The 20,888-nt window shown below is 42.5% G+C and overlaps 1 protein-coding gene across 2 annotated transcripts in view; it reads left to right on the top strand.

Moving 5' to 3' along the window:
* Positions 1-20,888, top strand: part of MAML2 (mastermind like transcriptional coactivator 2) — a 361,646-nt gene that overhangs the window by 174,592 nt on the left and 166,166 nt on the right. Inside the window, exon 1 of one of the 2 annotated variants that reach the window (XM_067750772.1) lies at positions 15,808-16,112. The exons of the other annotated variant lie outside the window; for it this stretch is intronic. Coding sequence (XP_067606873.1) covers positions 16,095-16,112 — 18 coding nt within the window. The 5' untranslated portion in view covers positions 15,808-16,094. Of the gene's footprint in view, positions 1-15,807; positions 16,113-20,888 lie in introns of those variants that run through there. 2 annotated transcript variants of the gene reach the window in all.

Here is a 20,888-nt window from a genome sequence, read left to right as displayed (position 1 = left end):
TTCTGCTCAAGGAATCATAGTAGGAGGGAATGAGATCTATGAGATGAAGTAATAGAAATACATTCTAAAGGAAATTTTCCCTCAAATGCCTGTTTCCTTTGTGATTGATTTGTGTGGAGGAGGCAAAGCAGATTGAATTCCCCTGCCTTCCCCACCACATTCCTACTGTTTCAGCTTCTAAATGTTCCCCATCACAGGACACAGGCATCTTCTCAGAGACTGGTCCTCAGGGACACTCCCCACTCTCAGCTCTGCAGTTTCCACATGCTTCTTTCTGTGACATTTCTGCTTTCCATTGACGCTTGAGAAATTTTATTAAAATGGAAGAAGATTTATCCCCCCAGCAGAAATTGGGGTCACTGATTCTCACGGAAAGGTGCAGTGGCTCGCAGGTTATCCTGTAGCCGTTTGTCAAACCTCGTGGAGTAATTTATAGGCAAGTGCGCACCAAGGGTCACTCCTAGAGGGTGCAGAGCAAACTACACTGTGCATTCTCCCCCAGATTTGTGTTTGTGATAAATAATAGATGAGTGAATCCCTACTGGGCGGCAGGCACAGAGCTACAACAGATTCTATGCATTATTCTATTTAATCCTTAAGACAAATCTGAAAATTAAGGATTATTAGACCTCATCTCAGAAATGGGCAAGCTGAGGCTTAAGTCAGTCAACTTACCAAAGGCCATGGGGTTTGTAAGTCTTACAGTTGGGTTCAAAACCAGGGCTTTCCTATAAAAAGGAATGAAATAATGCTATTTGCAGCAACATGGATCGACCTAGAGATTATCATACTAAGTGAAGTAAGTCAGACAGAGGAAGACAAATATCATATGATATCACTTATACATGGAATCTAAAAAAATGTTACAAATGAACTTATTTACTAAACAGACTTACAGACATAGAAAACAAAATTATGGTTACCAAAGGGGAAAGGTGAGGGGGAGGGATAAATTAGGAGTTTGGGATTAACGGATACATAGTACTTTATATAAAATAGATGACCAAGAAGGACCTACTGTAGAGCACAGGAAACTCTACTCAATATTCTGTAATAACCTATATGGAAAAGAATCTGGAAGAGAATGGATATAAGTATAACTGAATCACTTTGCTGTACACCTAAAACTAACACAACATTGTAAATTAGCTACACTCCAATATAAAATAAAAATTAAATTAAAAACAACAACAACAGGGCTTTCTGACTCTTTACTATCAATCAGGCTCAAATGACAAGAATACCTTTAAAGGGAAAGAAGAGATAGAAGGCCACCTGAAGGGTACATGGAAGCAGAAGGAGCCAGGGGCTCCTCCCCTTGATGTAAATGGCTCAGTGGGATCCTGTAATCATAAACATCTCAGGGTTTTCTGTAGGCTCAGAAGACAGTCATTTCTGCCTGGTTTCCCCCTGATTTAACAAGAACTTATTGATCTCTTTCTATAGTGCAAAAGCACTGTGGTAGGATAGAGAGACACAAAGCTTATGAGAACATATACTGTTCCCTAATTCAAAACCATAAACACTATAGTGCAGGACATGTGACTAACTATAATAAATTCAGAATGTGATATTATTTTACATAGAGTGGAATGGGCATACTGAGTAGAGGCAGTGGGGCAGTGGCTTTTTAAAAAATGTGGTCCCTGGACCAGCAGTGTCAGGTCACCATCACCTGGGAATTTATTAGCAATGCAGATTCTCAGGTAGCACCCTAGGGATGCGGCCCAGCAACCTGTTTTGTTCACTGAAGTTTGAGAAACACTGGTTTAGAGGGTTAGGGTCTTGGCTGGTAATTGAATTTGGCTTGCTAGGAGATGGGGTAAGGGACTGACAGCAAATTATTCTGGATAGGTAATTTCGGGCTGGTGATTTAAAGGCGTTTAACTTCTCGCTACTGAGACTTCAGCAAATGGATGAAGTGCGGATGGCAAGCCTTTGGATGAAGTTGACATTTTAGGAAGATCACTGCCTGGCAGTAGGTTCAAGGGACCATACACTAAAACTGACCACAGATTTCTCCTCTTTCTCCTGCCTTGGCTGCTCTGCCCACTCAAGTTTCTATGACAACAGTTCTGATACAATTTGTATTTATGAAAATCACATAAATTTCATTAGAGCCTTAGGGATTCTGGAAAATCAATATTTTTCACATCTGTGGGTCATAAGGAAGAGCAGCTGCCCTTTGCCCGCTAGTCAACAGGAAACAGAAGGAGAGCTGTGCTCTCGTGTTAATTAGGAAGGCTCAAAGGCACAACTTTGGGAATTTTCACATTTTTCCTCTACCATTTGCTCTTTCCCGCAAAGAAGACTTTATTCTCCTAACACAGCAAATTTTATTTCCTTTCCCGAAAGGTAAGGCTGAGAAAAGGATGCCTTACCCACATCCCCTTACCAAATTCTTTCTTTACCTGGGCACCTGAATGATACTTGTTCTAAATGAGAATTTTAATAAGAACTGGAGGATCACTGAAGAGCAATGCCCCTGGCTAATTCTCTATGGGGTAGTCTCTCTCCTGATCATTCTACCTCGAACCTGGTGACAGCTCCTCTGTGAAATTAAAAAATAGACTTCATACATAAATTAGGACTTGCCAGTTACAGCCTCTGCCCAGCCAAAAGAAATCTGCTCTGATTTCAAGACTACTCTTGTCGACCTGTCGTCAGACTTCTCAGAAGCATTAGGAGTGGAGATTACTGCCAGCTCTGGGCTCTCTCCTGAGCAGCTCCTCATGTGCTGACTTTTGAGAGCATTCACGATTTCTCTGGACTTCCCCTGTGTCACACAGGAAAACCTAGACAGATGGTCAACCTGAGCAGCATCTTGCTTTCAGAGCCTGTCTCCGTGTGTGGGCCTGGTCACCCTAGGACCAACAAAACAAAGCTAGAGAAGGACAACTGGGTGGTCTACCATGTTAGGGAAACCAACACATGTCAACAGACTATGAAAATTAGGACTCTTTCCTCTGTAAATAAACTATAAGTGTTCACCAAACCTTGGAGTCTATGGGACTCTGTAGCACCTCTTATCCATATAATTCATTTTAGCAGTAATCATATCCTCTCAGACAAACATGTTTTGTGTTTAGCCTTGCCTTCCCCACAGGACTTGAAATACCTTGAGAACAGGAAATGTGATTTATATTCCTTTTGAATACTAAAACCACAGCCCTGGAAACACAACAGATAATTCTCCTTGAACTGAATTAAAATGGAATGGAATACAAGAATTAGGGACCACCTCTTGAAGTTTGAAATAGGTAATTTGGGGGTTAAAAGTAAAAGAAAAGGAAAGAAAAATACAATCTTAAAATTATCAGGCAGTAAGTTTACAGAAGTTATTACCCACAGAGGTGATATAAGCAAATACATAGGTTCTAAGATTTTTATTTGGATTCTTTGAAATATTTGTGAACCACATATGCTAGCTTTATATCTATTTCCCTCTCATTCTACATTAATATTAAATAGATATGTTAGTGTGAAGATAGATCATAGGTATAGGTAAGTAAAATAGTTGGTTACTTATAAGAGTCAAGTTTCGCATAACAAGAGATAACTTAAAAGGTAGCTATGAATGTGAATTGGTACAGCCACTATAGAGAACAGTATGGAGGTTCCTTAAAAAACTACAAATAGAACTACCATATGACCCAGCAATCCCACTACTGGGCATATACCCTGAGAAAACCATAATTCAAAAAGAGTCATGTACCAAAATGTTCATTGCAGCTCTATTTACAATAGCCCGGAGATGGAAACAACCTAAGTGTCCATCATCGGATGAATGGATAAAGAAGATGCGGCACATATATACAATGGAATATTACTCAGCCATAAAAAGAAACGAAATTGAGCTATTTGTAATGAGGTGGATAGACCTAGAGTCTGTCATAGAGAGTGAAGTAAGTCAGAAAGAGAAAGACAAATACCGTATGCTAACACATATATATGGAATTTAAGAAAAAAAATGTCATGAAGAACCTAGGGGTAAGACAGGAATAAAGACACAGACCTACTAGAGAATGGACTTGAGGATACGGAGAGGGGGAAGGGTAAGCTGTGACAAAGCGACAGAGAGGCATGGACATATATACACTACCAAACGTAAAATAGATAGCTAGTGGGAAGCTAGTGGGAAGCAGCCGCATAGCACAGGGAGATCAGCTCTGTGCTTTGTGACCACCTGGAGGGGTGGGATAGGGAGTGTGGGAGGGAGGGAGACACAAGAGGGAAGAGATATGGGAACATATGTATATGTATAACTGATTCACTTTGTTATAAAACAGAAACTAACACACCATTGTAAAGCAATTACACTCCAATAAAGATGTAAAAAAAAAAAAAAAAGATAGTTATCTCTAACGATTTTCATGCCTCCTGCATAAGCATGCCATTCTTGTCAGTCGACTGACCAGTGGTGATGGGAGAACTAACATTTAGCTCAACAGAAAGCTGAGGAGGTTTTGCCAAAGTCCCATGAAGGCTCATGATTAAAATTATTTTCCTACCGCAGTACCTGCCATTCTTCCACAGACCACTAGTGGTTAGACACAGATGGATAAACAATGCTTTCTGTACTTTGATTTCATGGACAAAGCTCCATGATGTTTGTGTCAAGATGTTTTGGGGAAAGTCCTTCACTTTGGACATTGAAATGTCAAGTGGGGTGAAATATCAAGTGGGACAGCCCCTCTCTCGACCAGGGACCACTCCCTGTCAGAAGTGAAGCTTGTGCGGTATAGGTCTGACCCCTTCCTACATGCATCTTTGCTTCTGGAGTTTTGAAATTTCACCGCATTCTCCAAATGCCAGCTTTGAGAGACATACAAAGCACAGAATGTTTATCAGTCTCTTCTTGTAGTGTCTGGCTTTCTGGCACTTTCTTCCTCTGCTGAATCATGACAATGCTGCCAGGGAAGCCATTGGAACCCTCTCCCCCAATGACTGCCGTTGCTAATACAGTGCCGAGCCTGCCCTGCCTGCCCGATTGAGACATGGCTGGGGACTTCACAACCACTGTAATTACAGAGTCCACCCACCACTGCAAGCGAGACACGGAGCCAAGAGAACATCAAGTTTAGGATTCCATTGTGCTTTGTTTTTTACTGCCTCATAATACTAAAGTTCCAGCTTGGAGATGAAACATTATATAAAGAGACCTAGGTTTGTTTTCAATGATAATTTGTTTTTCAGCCCAAACAAAGTAGGTAGAGTTGTTGTTGTAGTTGTTATTTAATCTCAGTGCTTCTGGATGAACAGTGACCATTCTTTACCTCCTCTGGTCAAACTCTTTAGGTGGTTTTCAGAAATTGGTTAATATGTCCTCAGATCACCCCTGGGAGGAAGTTAAGTATCTTTGTTTTTCTAGTTGGAAAACATGAAGCATAAAAAGCTCCTTAGGCAATTGCCTTAGCCTGTCAGGAATGGAAGCCTGAGCTGTCACTGGGGAACTCTTGGTGTCTTGGAGGGAGGGCACTCTTGTCTTCTCACTGGAGGGAGATAGCATGTGTGCACTGTCCAGGGGCAGCAACATGGCGGTGAGAGCAAGCCTCCCACTCAAGGAGACCGTGCCTCTGAAACTTCCCCCAGTGGTGCCTCTCTCTCCTGGCTGACAGTTACAGCAAGTGACCTTCAACTCTATGGAAAGTCCAAGTGACTAATTTAATGAACCTTTGTTGGGGGGGGGGGCAGGGAGGCAGAGTGGGAAGAGGCTGCCTGGGCCCAGGGCCAGTGTGAGCCATCTTCAATCCATGCGGGGGGTTGAGGGAGAGATGAGAGCAGAAGGTGTCAGAAGAAAACAGGTTTCTCTACATGGTCAGGGAAGAGAGTCTGACCATGTGGACAGATGGAGGCCCTGGGTTATGGAAGCAAAGCCTGTCAGCAAACCAGGAGCACTTCCTGTCTGCAGGCAGGCAGAGGGCCAGTTCTTCGATGAGCTGGAAATAGGAAGCAGTGGGTGGTGGTCAGCAGAGCCCTTTTGCTCTGTGGCTTTTACGTAGTGAAGTGAAAGAGCTTGTTATGTCAGTGATCCGGGGAGCTTGTTTCTGTGCCTTGTTCTCTTTTATGTTTCCTCTTGTAATACTTGATGGTGCTGTATCCACAGAGGCCACACGGCAGTTACGTCTCAGACATACATCAGCCAAGAGCCATTGTTCAGGCTGCAGTCGTTTTGCCCAGCCGCGTGGCTGGCTATGTTTAGATCATGATTTAGTTCACTTGCCTCTGCTTTCTCGAAAGCAGGAGGGGGCAGGGCGAGGAAGGTTCCTTCTGTCGCCCTTTCTCTGAAGAAGTGACGGCGCCTTCCAGGCATTCTTACAGCTCAAAGCCCTGTTCTAAGTAACATGGAGGTAATGACTGAACATGGGACCAGGTCACTCTGGTGAGCTAGAGATTTTCCTCCCAGATTTTCTTTGTGAATTGTTGCAACCCTGTCAGGTGGGTGGTATTGTTTGGAGGAAAATGAGGCTCAAAGAAATGCACGAGGTCTCCTAATAGACAGCCTGACCCTACCCTAAAGGACCTTTTGAAGAACCATAACCAGCAAGAAGGCAGGTGGAACTCAGATGGCTCTGAGCCCTGTCAGCATTTCCAGGCCCACTGCCTTCACAGGAATCCAGTCTGACTACCTTCTAGTCACCCTTTCTGACGCAACTTGGCTACTAATCTCCGCTGGAGTTTCTGAGGGAGCCCAAGATATGGCATCCCTCCTTCCCACCTGAGTCCCAAACAAAGTGAGAAACATCACCATTCTTTTTTTAATTTACTTTTTATTTTATATTAGAGTATAGTTGATGTACAATGTTGTGTTAGTTTCAGGTGTACAGCAAAGTGATTCAGTTATACATATACATATATCCATTTTTGTCAGATTCTTTTCCCATATAGGTTATTATAGAATATTGAGTAAAGTTCCCTGTGCTATACAGAAGAAACATCACCATTATTAATTAAAAAAAGGACTGCAGTGGGAGACTTGTCCACTGACTGGACTCCAAAGTTAGGCAGACATCTCTCCCCAGGCTTGGGAAACAAGGAGAGCCTGCTGGGTGAGACTTACCTTGTGGGGGAGCAGCGAACTGCCCTCTTGGGGGCACGGCTGCACCAAAGAGAAGGCAGAACATCAGGATCTGCACACCTCTGGCAGAGTGAATTGAGGGCCAGGAGGCCAGTGTTACAGGTCCTGGGGCTTCACAGACACCTGGCAGTAGCTCTCAGGAAGTGAAGAGTCACTTATCCTGACGCTTCCTCCAGGCTATCTTAGGTGGAGCCTGTAGAATATTCTAAGGCGCCCTCTCTGCTCCCCCACAGCCCTCCCTGCATATTGCTGTCTTGTCACATATAATTCTGAATTATGACTTACTGTTCACGTGCCTCTCTCCTCCTGAGGACTGTGCATTCTAATGAATGTCCTGGGTCCTTTCATCTTTTTGTCCACAGTGCCTGGCACAGAGCAGGTATTGGTGAGAGCTGGTTGAATGGCACTGAACTGGGGCACTGAATGTCTTTACCAACCAATACTGGCAAAACTTTGTTGTTGAGTGGTCTCAGAAACTTCTGAGATGTTTTTCTAAGTGGTCATTTACAAAGTCAGGATAAGCACTGATGAGACGTAGCTCTAGAAGTTCTAAAGGAAAACAAAAACTATAATGCGTAGATAAAAGCTGCAGAGGCTGTTGGCAGCCAATTCTATTTATCAACATGAACCTGTGCGTCCGCTGGTGATTAATTACAAACATGTTGCTGGCGAGGGATCAATCCAAGATTTAATAGGGGCCTCCAGTTACATTCATTCCCTGTAGTGAGGTACAGTTGACCCTTGAACAACGTGGGTTTGAATTGCGTGGGTCCACTTATACACAGATTTTTTTTTTCCAAGAGTAAATACTACGCTGCTATATCACCGGAGGTTGGTTGTATGCACAGATGCAGAACGAGGGATATGAAGGAACCGCATATACGAAGGAACCAAGCATACGAAGGGCTGACTATAAATTATACTCGGATTTTCGACTAAACAGAATGTTGGCACCCCTAACCTCCATGTTGTTCAAACTCAAAGTTTGATGCCCAGAGCAACAGCAGCACCTGGGAGCTTGTTAGAAATGCAAATTCTCAGACCCCGTGTCCCCCTCGTCCCGAATAATCAGGATTTCTGTGAACAGTGTCCAGGAATCTGTGTTTTAACAAGCCCTCCTGGTGATTCTCAGGTTGCTCAAGTTCGAGAAGCATTGTTGCGATGAGCTTCCTCTAGTGTGGGAAGAACAGAGTTGCAGCGTCAAAGAAAATAATAGTAAGAGTTCACATAATTTGCAAGGTGATGTTCTAAACATTGTAAGTGTATTATCTCCATTATTCCTTTCATCAGTCCAGTGAAATGGTTACTATTTTTCACTTGGTTTTATAGATGAGCAAACTGAGACTCAAAGCCAGGACTAGGGAGAGGCAAGGGAGGCACTCTCCTCCTCGTGAGAGAAATTTAAGAGGATGCCCCAAACCCAGTAATCAAGGTTAATAATATTTTAATATTTTAAAATATCAAAATGAATGCTAATAAATTAATGATGATCAGAATATCAAAGAAAGATCCAACAGGCAGAATGGTTACAATTACTTGTCAGGTCATATGGTTAGTAAGAAACAGAGTAAAGACTTGAACCCAGGCTGGTTGACTCCAGACACTGCATACTCAACGGAGATGCCATGGACCTCCTGTCAACTAATACTGCCCTGTTCTGATAGGGAAGGAAAGGTCCAACTCTAGGAGCAAGCAGCGTTTGGGTCACAGGGACGCCTCATGGTTCTGAACTCACTGGGACCTAAACAAAACAAAACAAAACAAAAAACTATCTTAAAACGGAAGCAGAAAATTCAGATGGGGGCCTAAATTTCACAGCTTGGCCATCTATAAGAAAGAAAGATGATTTCTTCTAAGTATGAGAAAGGAAGACAATTTCTAAAGCTTCCTCCCAGTTTTTCTTCTGGCGGGCTCCTGCTGGGAGAATCAGTGGGTAGAACTACCCTGCATTCTGGCTGTAGGAATGTGATAATTAGAATCACTTAATATAACTGCAGTGGCCTCCTTGGTCCATCCCCCTTTGGAGAGAGAGATTGAGTATTTCCCTTGCTTCCAATCTGTGAGATTCTGGCAGACAGGCAAGCTGCTTGTCTTGAGGGCTTGTCATTGAGAGCTGGTCACCTAGAATGCCCCAACATGTTTGGGCTGCATTGTTAAACTCCATTGGTATTCTCCCAGCAAAGCTCCTCTCCTTCTTTTACCAAATCAGCATTCTGTGAACAGGATATTTCCTAACCTGATAACATTGCACGTTTCTGCCGCACCCGCCATGATTCTTCCCTGCTTTATATACATTGATTCAAAGGAATATTTCTGGTAAATGTGTTCATGTGTCAGAAGACACATAGCTAATTACATAGGTAATAAAAATTTTACATGATACATTAAAGAAGGTCAAAGGGTTTATGGCTATCTCCCATTTTCCCTCTCTTTAGTGGGGACAGAGGAGAGGATGTTATAAACCTAGAATTCTTGCTGGTCATGTACCCTGTGATATTTAAGGTAAGTGGGAGGTACAAAGTTTAAAACTGAGACATTTGGACAGAACTTCTAATATTTGGACAGAACTTCTAACTGGCCACATAGTGGTCAGTTTTTCTGGCCACTATGTATTTTGGTAGCTGTAGTATTTGGGGATAAGTAGTTTCTCAGATTTGTAATTTCAACCCAATGGAGGTCATTTCCTGGGGGCTACAAAGTGAGTGCTGGATGAGTTTACATTTCTTTTGCTATTGATAGCAATTTGTGTTTACTCTTTTTCACCTTTTGAGTATAAATATTTTTTTTCAATAATTTATCCTAGAAATATGTATAGAGCACCTATTCACTAAAATCATGAGGGACAATTACATGGGGAAGCTGTAGTCTCTGCTTTTCAGGAATTTATAGACAACTAACAGTCAGGAAACGTAACTGATAACTCTACTGCAAGATAGGACAGACTAAGAAGAAATAGCGTACGTACTTTAGACATTCAGCGATGAGAGAGACACACCTGGAAAGGATCTAGGAGGAGGCTCAGCACAGTGGATCAAAAGGGTTTGTTAAGTGAAAGAGGGCTCCAAGTGAAGAGAGCAGGAGCAAAGGCACGGGGATGAAGAGGGATGGATGAAGCATGTTCTAGAAAAGGAAAGTGTCCCGTTGGGCTGGAAAGTAGAAATTAGATGAGGGGTTTTGAACTATATTCATTAGGCACGAGGGAGCCAGTGAAGATTATGTTTTTCAGCAGTGTTAGAATATAAGTAGAGGGCTTCCCTGGTGGCGCAGTTGTTGAGAATCTGCCTGCTAATGCAGGGGACACGGGTTCGAGCCCTGGCCTGGGAGGATCCCACATGCCGCGGAGCAACTAGGCCCGTGAGCCACAACTACTGAGCCTGTGTGTCTGGAGCCTGTCCTCCGCAACAAGAGAGGCAGCGACAGTGAGAGGCCCGCGCACCGCGATGAAGAGTGGCCCCCGCTTGCCACAACTAGAGAAAGCCCTCGCATAGAAACAAGACCCAACACAGCAAAAATAAATTAATTAATTAATAAAGTCCGACCCCCAACATCTTCTTTAAAAAAAAAAAAGAATATAAGTAGAGCTATGCTTTTGAGCAGTGCTTTTCAGCCTTTAGTATGCATTCACATCACCAAGGGATTTTGTTAAAACGCAGATTCAGATTCAGAAGGTCTAGGCAGGGGCTTGAGAGCCTGCATTTCTAAGAAACTCCCAGGTGATGCCCTTGCTGCTGGACTACAAAGCATGCTTTTAGTAAGGAGTCTTCAGAAATATGTTGTAATGGGAGATCAGATAAATTAGAGTGGAGGAAGGATGGAGACTGAAACAGGGCTTATTACACTGGCCCAACAGGAGGTAAAGCAGGTCTGAACTAGAGCAGAGTAATATCTGGTGGAAGTGAAATATGTAAGGCTTGACAGCTACCTTACACAGAGTGAGGGAGAATGGGATCCATCACATATGACCCTAAGACCCCCAGACTGTGGACCCGGGTGCTGTGAGTATGCCCCTCCCCTAACACTTTGTGCTCTAGTCATCCAGAACTACTTACAGTTCTTTGGAGTTGCCAGACTATCTGTCTAGGCTTGTGTCACATTGCTGATTCTGAAAGAAATGCTAGTGTATCTCTCCAGCCCCCATCAGACTAACTCCTACAGAACCCATGCAACTCAAGTCAGGTGTTACCTCTTGCTGGATGTCTTCCTAGTACCCTCAACTACCCCCTTCCCCTAGGCTGGATTAGGTATCACACCTTTGTGCTGCCGTGACATCTTGTGAGGTATCAGATCAAAGCACTGTGTAGTCAGATGACATACTTGACAAGGTATGACCCTGTGCTTCTGGAGTATAGGAATTCTCTTTCTCAGTTTTATAACCTCAGCGTCCCAACAAGGTGGAAACTCAACAGTGTTTGATGAATGACTGGATGAGTCATGAGGAAGAGCAGAGTTTTACTCACCTGGTGGCAATGGCTTTTGTTTTTGTCATTTCTGGTGAGAAAGGAAGTTGTTTAGATGTTGGACTGAATCTAGTTTGGTACATGGTAATTTTGAGGTGCAGAATATCAGATGACGATGTCCAACAAGTAGTTAGACATTTCAGAATACAGCATAGAAGACACTCAGATCTCAGTACAATGACTTAGGAGTCATATGTATGGAGTTGACAGTTAAGAATACAGAAGGGGATCAAATAAAGACAGAGAGGGAAAGACAAAGGGAGAGAGACAACCAGCAGAGGAACAGAGTCACAAAGAGAATGAGACAGAGAGTAGACAGGGACAGATGGAGGTAGATGGAAGACAACAGCTTTATACTTCACTTTTGAAGCCCTTCCTTCTGTGACACCCAATGTGAGGGACATGATTGGGACACATGTCACTGTGTAAGGGTGATGTTAGTCCTGGAGGACTTTGGGACGCGGCAGGAGGGAGATCCTGTGGGGAATTAGGCCTAGGTGTGAGGTCAGGATCCAAAAACCGAGTTGAAATCCAGGTTATACAGGCCTGTTTCATGCCTTTCTACCTTCCAACCTGGGAAGAATTTCATTCATCAAAATTTAGGTGAACTTACAGCTTGGTCCCAATTCCTCTGCCCTTTGCTTTCCAAACTGCTTGATGAGATAATCTATTCAACACACACACACACGTACGTTACTACGTTCTTCTTTCTATCAGGTAGTCTTGTGTGCATTTAAGAATAAGCCTTTTCAGGCTAGAAGTAAGTAAGAGCCATTTTCTCCAAGTAAGAGCCCCCAAATTTTATCCAGAGCAATACACTCCACAGAAACAAATATCCGAATGCAGGCTGGTGGGCACCCCTCAAATCATCCTATGTGTCGGCATCTACAAGGCCTTCAGAAAGAATGATCACATCCAGCCTTTTTTTTCTTGTTGCCCAAAGCAGCATTTTAACAGACTTGTATTGTGTTTTCTCCATTCAGTTCACTTAGAGGGTGACATTTTGCCCTCAAATTCATATGCATAGTTGCTCTTAGAGACTTCCAGAGCTACATTCCTGACAAAATCAGACCCTCTGTTTTATCTGAAACAACCCCCCAAAGAAAATCATCGGATCTGAATGAACAGAATAATTCTTTATGTCCACGGGAGACAGGCAGACAAAACCCAATAAAACTGAAGAAAGAAAGAGACATGGCCATGATTTGTTTTTCATAATTACTTATTCAGAGTAGAAAGGAACAGGGAAAGAAGGTTCCTTTTAACATGTCTTGACGTGACGGATGAGGTGTGCTCGTCATGTGTATGCAGGAGAGATGAATGCAGGGCAGTCTTATTAAAGGCGATGTTTCACGTTGGGCGGAGATATATTTCTATCTGCAACGCTGGAGATAAACACCCGGCGTTTTATTCCTCATTTTCATTGTGCTTAAAGCCCCTCGCTGTTCTCTCAGAGTGGCAGGTGCTGTGACTAGCTTGCATCAGACCTTTTTTTCTATGTCCCATCACAAAAACAATCCCCCTTTCAAGACATGAAATAGAAATACCCTAAATGCATGTTTTCCTCCTAACAATACCCCCAAACGTGTCTGTGATAGATCTGGAAATCATACTGGAGGGCAAAAAACCTACATCATCTCTGAGTTTATTTTCCCTTCCTTGTAACTCAGTCACACAGTTTTCTTTGGTGCAAACCTCGTCCCAGCCAGAAATCAAGGGAGAGAAAGAAAAAAGGAAAGTTTTATCTAAATTGGCTTTGTTTCTTCGGTTATGTGCAAAGCGTAAACAAACTTTTTCTACCTAAAACACACAGCCTTTACTCATGAAAGAGTTGAATCCAGAAGCTTCTGACTTGAGCTGTAGCAGCAATAAGCTGGATCTGTGATTTAAAGGAAAGAAATTAATAATACAATTGTTCACATTTCTGATTAGGGGAGGGTGTTAATTCATCCTTGAATCATTTTCTAAGGCTGTGATGAATTCTAGGATAAAAAAATTTAAAAATAGTACGTGCAGGAAATGTCAAAATAAGGTTTATGCCATAAATATTTATGCCTCCATGGTACAGTCATGTGAGGACCTAACTTGTATCCTAAGCCATGTAAATACATAAATAAATAATCTGGGATTTGAGGATGCCTAGGAGATTATAGTACACATCACTCATGTTATAGGAAAGGAAGCATTGGCCAAGAAATTAGCTATATAGCATAAATATTATTCTTTAGTCGTGAATGCAATTATTTACTTATTATAATCTTTAAATTTTTAAAAAATTTCTTTATTTTTATTTTCTTCTTTCATTTTGCACCTGCAGTGAGGGAGTTTGACACTAACTCATAGGTGTGCTACTTCTATAAACAGTTTTTGAATAAGTAAAGAAAGGATGGGACATGATCCCTACCCTGAAGTAACTCAGTGGTTGAACTCAAGTCTCGTGGTCCCCAGGCGACTGCAGGGCCTTTTGTTTTGAGCAAAGAGTGTGTCAAGCTCTTTTCTTAGAGCTTCTACATTAAAAAGGGCTGCTAACTGCATCTTTTAACCTGTAAAGACTCAGGAAAAATAAGTTACCAAAAGCATTTCAAATGTTGAATTATTTCTTACAACCCGAAAAGAACGACTGGTGATGGTAAGTTACCTTCACCTTTGGATGAGTGGCCCTGTGTCACTGCAGTATTTGAGAAGTCCCTGTGGTACAACAAGGTGTGTGAAATCTGGGTGTTGTCATTTACTGAGAACCCACCTCATGGCACATACTAGTTTGAAGTGCTTTGTACATGCATCTCATCTCACCCTCAGAATAGCTCTGTGCTGTGGTGCTGTGCCCATCACACAGTTGAAGACCCTGAGGGTCAGAAAGGTTAAGTGACAGAATCACAGAGCTAACAGTGATAACAACTTAGGTTTAGACTCGGCCTTGTCAGGCTCCAAATTCCTTGCTTTGGCCCCTATTCTGCCTCCCAGATTCACTGCTAATAGCAATATGGTATCCAATTCTTCCAATTTTTTTTTTTTTTTTTTTTTTTTTTGGCTGTATACGGACCTCTCACTGTTGTGGCCTCTCCCATTGCAGAGCATAGGCTCCGGACGCGCAGGCTCAGCGGCCATGGCTCACGGGCCCAGCCGCTTCGCAGCATGTGGGATCTTCCCGGGCCGGGGCACGAACCCGCATCCCCTGCATCTGCAGGCGGACTCTCAACCATTGCACCACCTGGGAAGCCCCCTTCCGAGTAATTTTAACTATGAGCCAGTAGTGAGCACATACAGCCAGACTGGTCTGGAGCATAGTTTCCCATTTTCTCTCATAGAAACCTACTGGATCCTATAGCCTTAGGGTCCCAAAGAGATAGAATTCCCTATGAGATCCCTGTCTGGCTTCCTTCAAATAGTGAAGCTTCTGCTACCAATAAAAAGTTATATCCTGACAGCTCCTGTGTAAGACAGGACCGTAACACAGTCATTTGAACATGTAAGCCTTTTCCTTCACCTTGGGGTGATGGAAGTAGATGGAAGAATCATCCGTATTTTATGTGATAGTACTGCATGTCACCATGTTTGTGTGTGACAAACTGCTCTGGTTGCAATCCTTCACATTTATATATGTGTACAATTTTTTAAAGCCCTTACACATCATGATTTTATCAGGCCAGCCCCTTTTATAGACTAGGAGACTTGAGTCCTAGCAGGTTTAAAGTGACAGGTTATGTAGCTAATTCACAGAGGAGACAGAACCAGAACTCACATTTCTTAATGCCTGGACCAGCGTTCCTTCTACTGTGCCAAGTTGTTGAAAATTCTGAGCCTTATCACGTGCTTCTCATCTTTTCCCTGAAAAATCACAAGACAGCACGATGTTATCTGGCCTATCACTGTAAATATTTTAGCATTTAAATGAGGAGGAGGAGTAAAGAGAGAAAAATGTTTTTGTAGAGATTTCTTTCAGAGATAGGAGGGTTCTTGGTCTCCATCCAGATATCATGAGCATTTAATGAGACTATTGTCCACAAGTTGGTGCAGGGTTTAGCAATGAGGTGGTAGCTGTTTGGTGCTTTTCAGTCTCCCTCAAGGTCTCCAGAGGGAAAACAGGAAGCAGGATTAGTACTGACAGAAGCTGCCTCTGGTCCCGGCCTTGAGGAAAGCAGGTCACCTCTCTGAGCCTCAGTTTTACCTTCTTTAAAATGAGTAGTAGTTCCTGTTTTTCCCAGCTCACAGAGTTGTTTTTGAGAATCCAGTAAGGTAATGCATTGAAAGTTCCTGGAAAACCATTCACATTACATGCCTTACAAATGTAAGGGATGCTTTTGAATATTATTAATGGATCGCAGAGATTCCACAGCACTGAGAAAACAATGGAATTAAAAGAATGCAATACACTTCACTCTAAGTTACATTTTTTTCCCTCTTGAATCAAAAATGGGGAAAATAATATTTATTCCACAGGGCTTGTATAAGAATAAAAGGAAACGTCTGTAAAGGACTTAGAGTAGTAGTTGGTGTACATCTGGCACCTCTTCCACAACTTCCAGTGGTGAAGCCTACCTCATCAGATAGGCTGGCAGATGATCCCAAGTAAGACAGTGAGTATTCTTCTTGTTTGTTACTCTTCTGTCATTCTCAGTTTACTCCACTTCCTCTAATTCCACAATAAAAATAGAGCTATTCATCAGATAGCAAGCCCAGGGTCCCTGTCTTCTAAGGTCAGCACCATGGGTGGGGGGGTGCCACACAAATATTTGGGGGATTATTTAGTGATTGAATCTGGGGAACTGAGCTGATGAATTCCTCCACATTTCCACATACTGTTGAACTGAATCCACTGCCACTACATACTTTTCTGGTCCCAAACTACTTCTCGACCTCTCTCCTCTCCCAGATCCCTCCTCCTGTACTTTCTGGAAGATTTGCCCATGACTTAGCATGTCAGCTAGCCCTGGAGTTTACACACTGATTCTCTTTTTTTCTCAATAAGCATTCTTCCTGACCGTATTATGAGGATTCTCTAGATGTATATATTTGGTTTGTGTCCCTCGAGGCCCTGATTAATGTTACTCGGCATCCACCCAACAGTGTGCTTTCAGTTACTAATTGCTTTACCTGGTTAGTAAAAAGCCTAATCAATTAGGTAGCAGAATTTGGAAGAGAACATCCAAGCTCCAAAGGAAAAGCCCAGTGCTCATTCCTTTATACATCAGCCTTCCTGCCATGAAATTATTAGACCCTCATAAGCCCGTCATTTCAACTGCTGTCCTCTTCGTTTATTCTCTCCAGCCCTCCCCAGAGAGAACTCCAGCATGATATTTAGTACAATTGGGCTAACATCTTCAGACACTGCATTTAGGTGTTTGAAATAAAATGTGTAATTATGGTAGTGGAAAGCTGCATCTGATTCCAAACAAACCTCGTGTTCCCCTGGCTATAATTAGAGAGCAAGGTTTGCAGCACACATTTTCCCAGCAAAGCCAGTTCAAGTGAGGCTTCTGTTCTTTCAGAGGGGCTCCTGGAAGTATACAGCCTGGTGATGAAATGATTGGACATTTGTCCCCCTTCTCAATTCTAAACGGATTGTCCATCATCATTCATACAGCCTAAAAGGAATTAGCGTTTGGAGTTTTGGATAATACTCTTCAAGTGTATTTGTCTCTAAACAGGAACAAATTAGAACAAGGAAGGAACGTTGCAGACACCCACAGACATCCATGGACCAACATGTGCAGAAGTAAAAACTGTATCTTAAATGCCTCCAGAGCCTACCTTAAAATCCACAATATTAGCAGCAGGAGCAAGGTGACCAAGGGCTCAGAGGTTTTCCTGTTTCCTATGTAAGGACTGTCCATGTGAATCTTCTCAAAACTGTGGATTTCCCCACTGTCCTTGGAGGGTTTATGTAATTAGGCATATTTAGCTGTACCATGTTATAATGCTACAGGAAGAATCCCATTTGTCAGCAGTTTTAAACTTTGCCAAATAAAGGCTTATTGGCAAACGGCAGTGAACACTCTGATAATGACCCAACTTTAGAAAACACACACCCTGCTGTGTTGTATTCAAGCCACAGTTCTACTGAAATAAAAAAGAGAGACAATGCCTGCTTTCAGATACCACAGATCCTTTGTATTCCAATAAAAGTCTAAATTAATGTTTTAAAAGGTTATTGCTATTTTTTCCCATTTAGCTGGCATCGTTTATAACTCTTATTTAAACAAGGTCCTACGTTATTTTACTATTTCTTTTTGCACAAAAACTAGTGTTTGATTGCATTAGATCATCAGCTTCTGGTTTTCATTAGACAAACCTGAAATACCCTATTATTAAGATTAAACAAAAAAATAGTTGTTTTCTTATTCTGAAACCTATTATTTTGAGGCTACTCTGACCAGAGGAAAAGAAATCAGCTTTGCAAAACCTGACAGAGAGATCCTTCAAGAGGAGTAAGATAACCTCATCAATGCTGCATTTGGGTTGTATATGGGTCCCTTCTTAGAACTGACAGTGGGAAAGAGGGATAAGTTAATTCCTTGACTTTTGCAGTACTTTCCTTATTAAGAAAGGACTTTCAAAGTGCAACATACATGGCAAAATATACTGTTTGCCTATGTAATTAATGCCTGCATTCCTGTGAGGCGCTCCTGAAAATCTACAATAAAAAATAGCACTTGGACCCAAGGGTTGTCGGGGGTCTTCTATCTCCACGTCATTTACACTTATTCTAGTGTTAAGTCAACATAAATACTAGGCCGAGCCATTAGCAAAGGAGGGGCAGTCACAGCAGCCTAACAGGAAAATGAGGTCAAGATAACATGCACCAATCAGGACCTCCCTAACTCTCCCACCCACTCAAATGAGAACTCTAGCCCCCTCTCTTATGGTCTCTTCCACCTGACTTATTCTTGCTGGTCGACTGGACCTCAATCAGAAGCCATCGCTCTAGGACACCTACCTCAGCCAACCAAAGAGGAGTTAGGTGCCCTCCCATGAGTTTGCAAACTATTATAGCTCTAATTATACCATATTGTGACCATTTCAGACTTGTTGGTTTCCCACATTGGACTAATGTGAGGGACCACATCTTTTCAATATTGTATTTGCTGCATCTAGCCTACTGCACGCCACATACGAGGTGTTTAATAAAGGTTGCTTAAATGAATGTCCCCTCAGACTAGCGTTCTTGATTGTCCCCTCACCTTCGCCAGTTTCTTCTGGTTTTGCCGCAGATTCCTGTGATGATGGCTGGCCCCACTGGTGATGTTGGCCAGAGCGCCAGCACTGCCACTGAGGTGCCCACTGACAGCAGCATCCAGGCTGCCTGTGCCTGACTGTGCTCCCCCTGCAGATGCACAGATCCTGATTCAGATGATGCATTGTTTCGTTAGCTTATTTTATACTTCCTGTGTCTTTGCACCACCACCCTTATTTTTAGGACATTCTAGGCATGGCCCTTAGCAATCTAAGGGCCAGAGGTCTGCTGTGCTCAGAATCACCCCTTTCTCTGTGACAGTGGTTCAGACTCATGTACCTTGGTTTTCATCTCTGAGAATGAGTTTTTTCTCAGGATGCTGTCTGGCTCCTCATCTAAATGAAACTTAGTGGAATTTCCCTTCCGTATGTCCATCTGATATACCCAAATATGTCCGATTATGAGGGTAAGCACAATGGAGGCTCTAGCTGGAGCTCTTCCTGCTCTGAAGAACTGTCTGAGCATCAGCAAACTTTGGCTCCCTTGCATTTCAGGAGAGGTGTCAAGGGTCCTGGTAAGGTAAAATACAGGGCACTCAGTTAAAATTGAGTATCTGATTAACAACGAATACATTTTCTAAGTATATGTCCCAAATATTGCATGGGACATACTTATACTAGGGAAGTACTGCACTTCAGCCCCAAACTAAACACCTCACCAGAAGTGATAATGGTATTATCACATCATCCTTTATCCCCACTTACCTGAGCTTATTGTAAGCCTTTGAGTATTGAATAACTAACAAGAAAAATATAAATGGTCAACAGTGTGGTGAAATCAGGCAGGATGTTGTATGAGACATACTTATACTAAAAAACGACTTGATGTTTAAATGAAATTCACATTGTGTCCTGTGTTTTTATTTGCTACATCCGGCAACCCTGTATCAGAAGCATCATACAGCCGTTTGAAGGACAGGGACAGTAATGTTCCCAGTATGTCCCTATAATGACAGCCCCTGGGGCGGTCCTTGATGGAACAGATGGAACTGTCAACTGTCTCTGACCTCCTGACCAACATGCTCACCCCAATCCAGATGGTCTTCCGCGTTCTAAAGGGAGGACACGTCACCTAATCAGCAAGTTCTAGACTCTGGATGTCTTATTTGTGTATCTTGAGTGGTGAAAGGTCTTTGGGGAAGAGAGAGGGGGAAGTTTAGAGGATACCTGTGGCAGCACTGCATCAGGCTGCATCTTACTGGAGTTGAGAAGTGCTGCACCAAAGAGTTCTGGTTTAAAGTCATGAAAGCTTAGGGAGTAGCTTCTGAGACTTTGCTCAGAGAAAATCCAAGCTCCACATGTCATGTAGAACTTCTGCTAGCCATTCTGCCCTGGGGATTGGCTTGGAGTCATCTCAGCCTGTTCATGTTGGGCAGAAGTGCTGTGCTTCAGCCCCAAAAGCTAAGTAGCTCAGAAGAGGTGATAATAGCATTTTCATGTCTTCCTTTATTCCTCTTCTACCTGGTCTTACTATAAGCCTCTGAGTATTGAATAACTAACAAGAAAAATATAAATGGTCAACAGTATGATGAAATCAAGCCAAGGCAAGAATGTGAAAATGAATTAACATGAACAGGGTAGACTTAATTTTCTTCCCTCAGTCCTGGCTTTTGTGCTCGCCACAAGTCTAATGGAGGCCCAGATGAACCATGCCATTGCCCGGGCACTTGTAACAAAACAAGAGGAGGTAAAGAGGGATGAAATCATCCGTGGAAGCAGGAAGCAATTAACCACATAAAGAAAGTGAAACATCATCAATGATAAGCCTCCCCATCAATTTACTCAGGTTTGAGAACTTTTTGTTCAGAAGGTCTTCAGTAAGTTTTCCTAGCTTTCTGCAGCTTCCTTAATTCAATAGCTTTTTTTTTTCAAAACGACAAAATTATGCAGTCATTACTGCCCACGTACCCAGGTCTTTATTGTATCATAGAGATTAGATGTGGGTGGAAAGAGTGGAAATAGGCAACACAGATGGAAATTTCAAAGGTCCTTAACGTTTGCCTTTGCTTGAGTATTTTGTATTATAGATCTTCCTCGATTTAAGATGGGGTTACCTCCTGATAAACCTATCACAAGTCAAAAGTATCTTAAGTTGAAAAGGCATTCAATACACCTAACCT

This window comes from Pseudorca crassidens, chromosome 9 (assembly GCF_039906515.1).
Source record: "Pseudorca crassidens isolate mPseCra1 chromosome 9, mPseCra1.hap1, whole genome shotgun sequence".
Lineage (NCBI taxonomy): Eukaryota > Metazoa > Chordata > Mammalia > Artiodactyla > Delphinidae > Pseudorca > Pseudorca crassidens.
The sequence above is the reverse complement of the archived record's forward strand: the minus strand, read 5'-3'. Positions and strand labels throughout refer to the sequence as shown.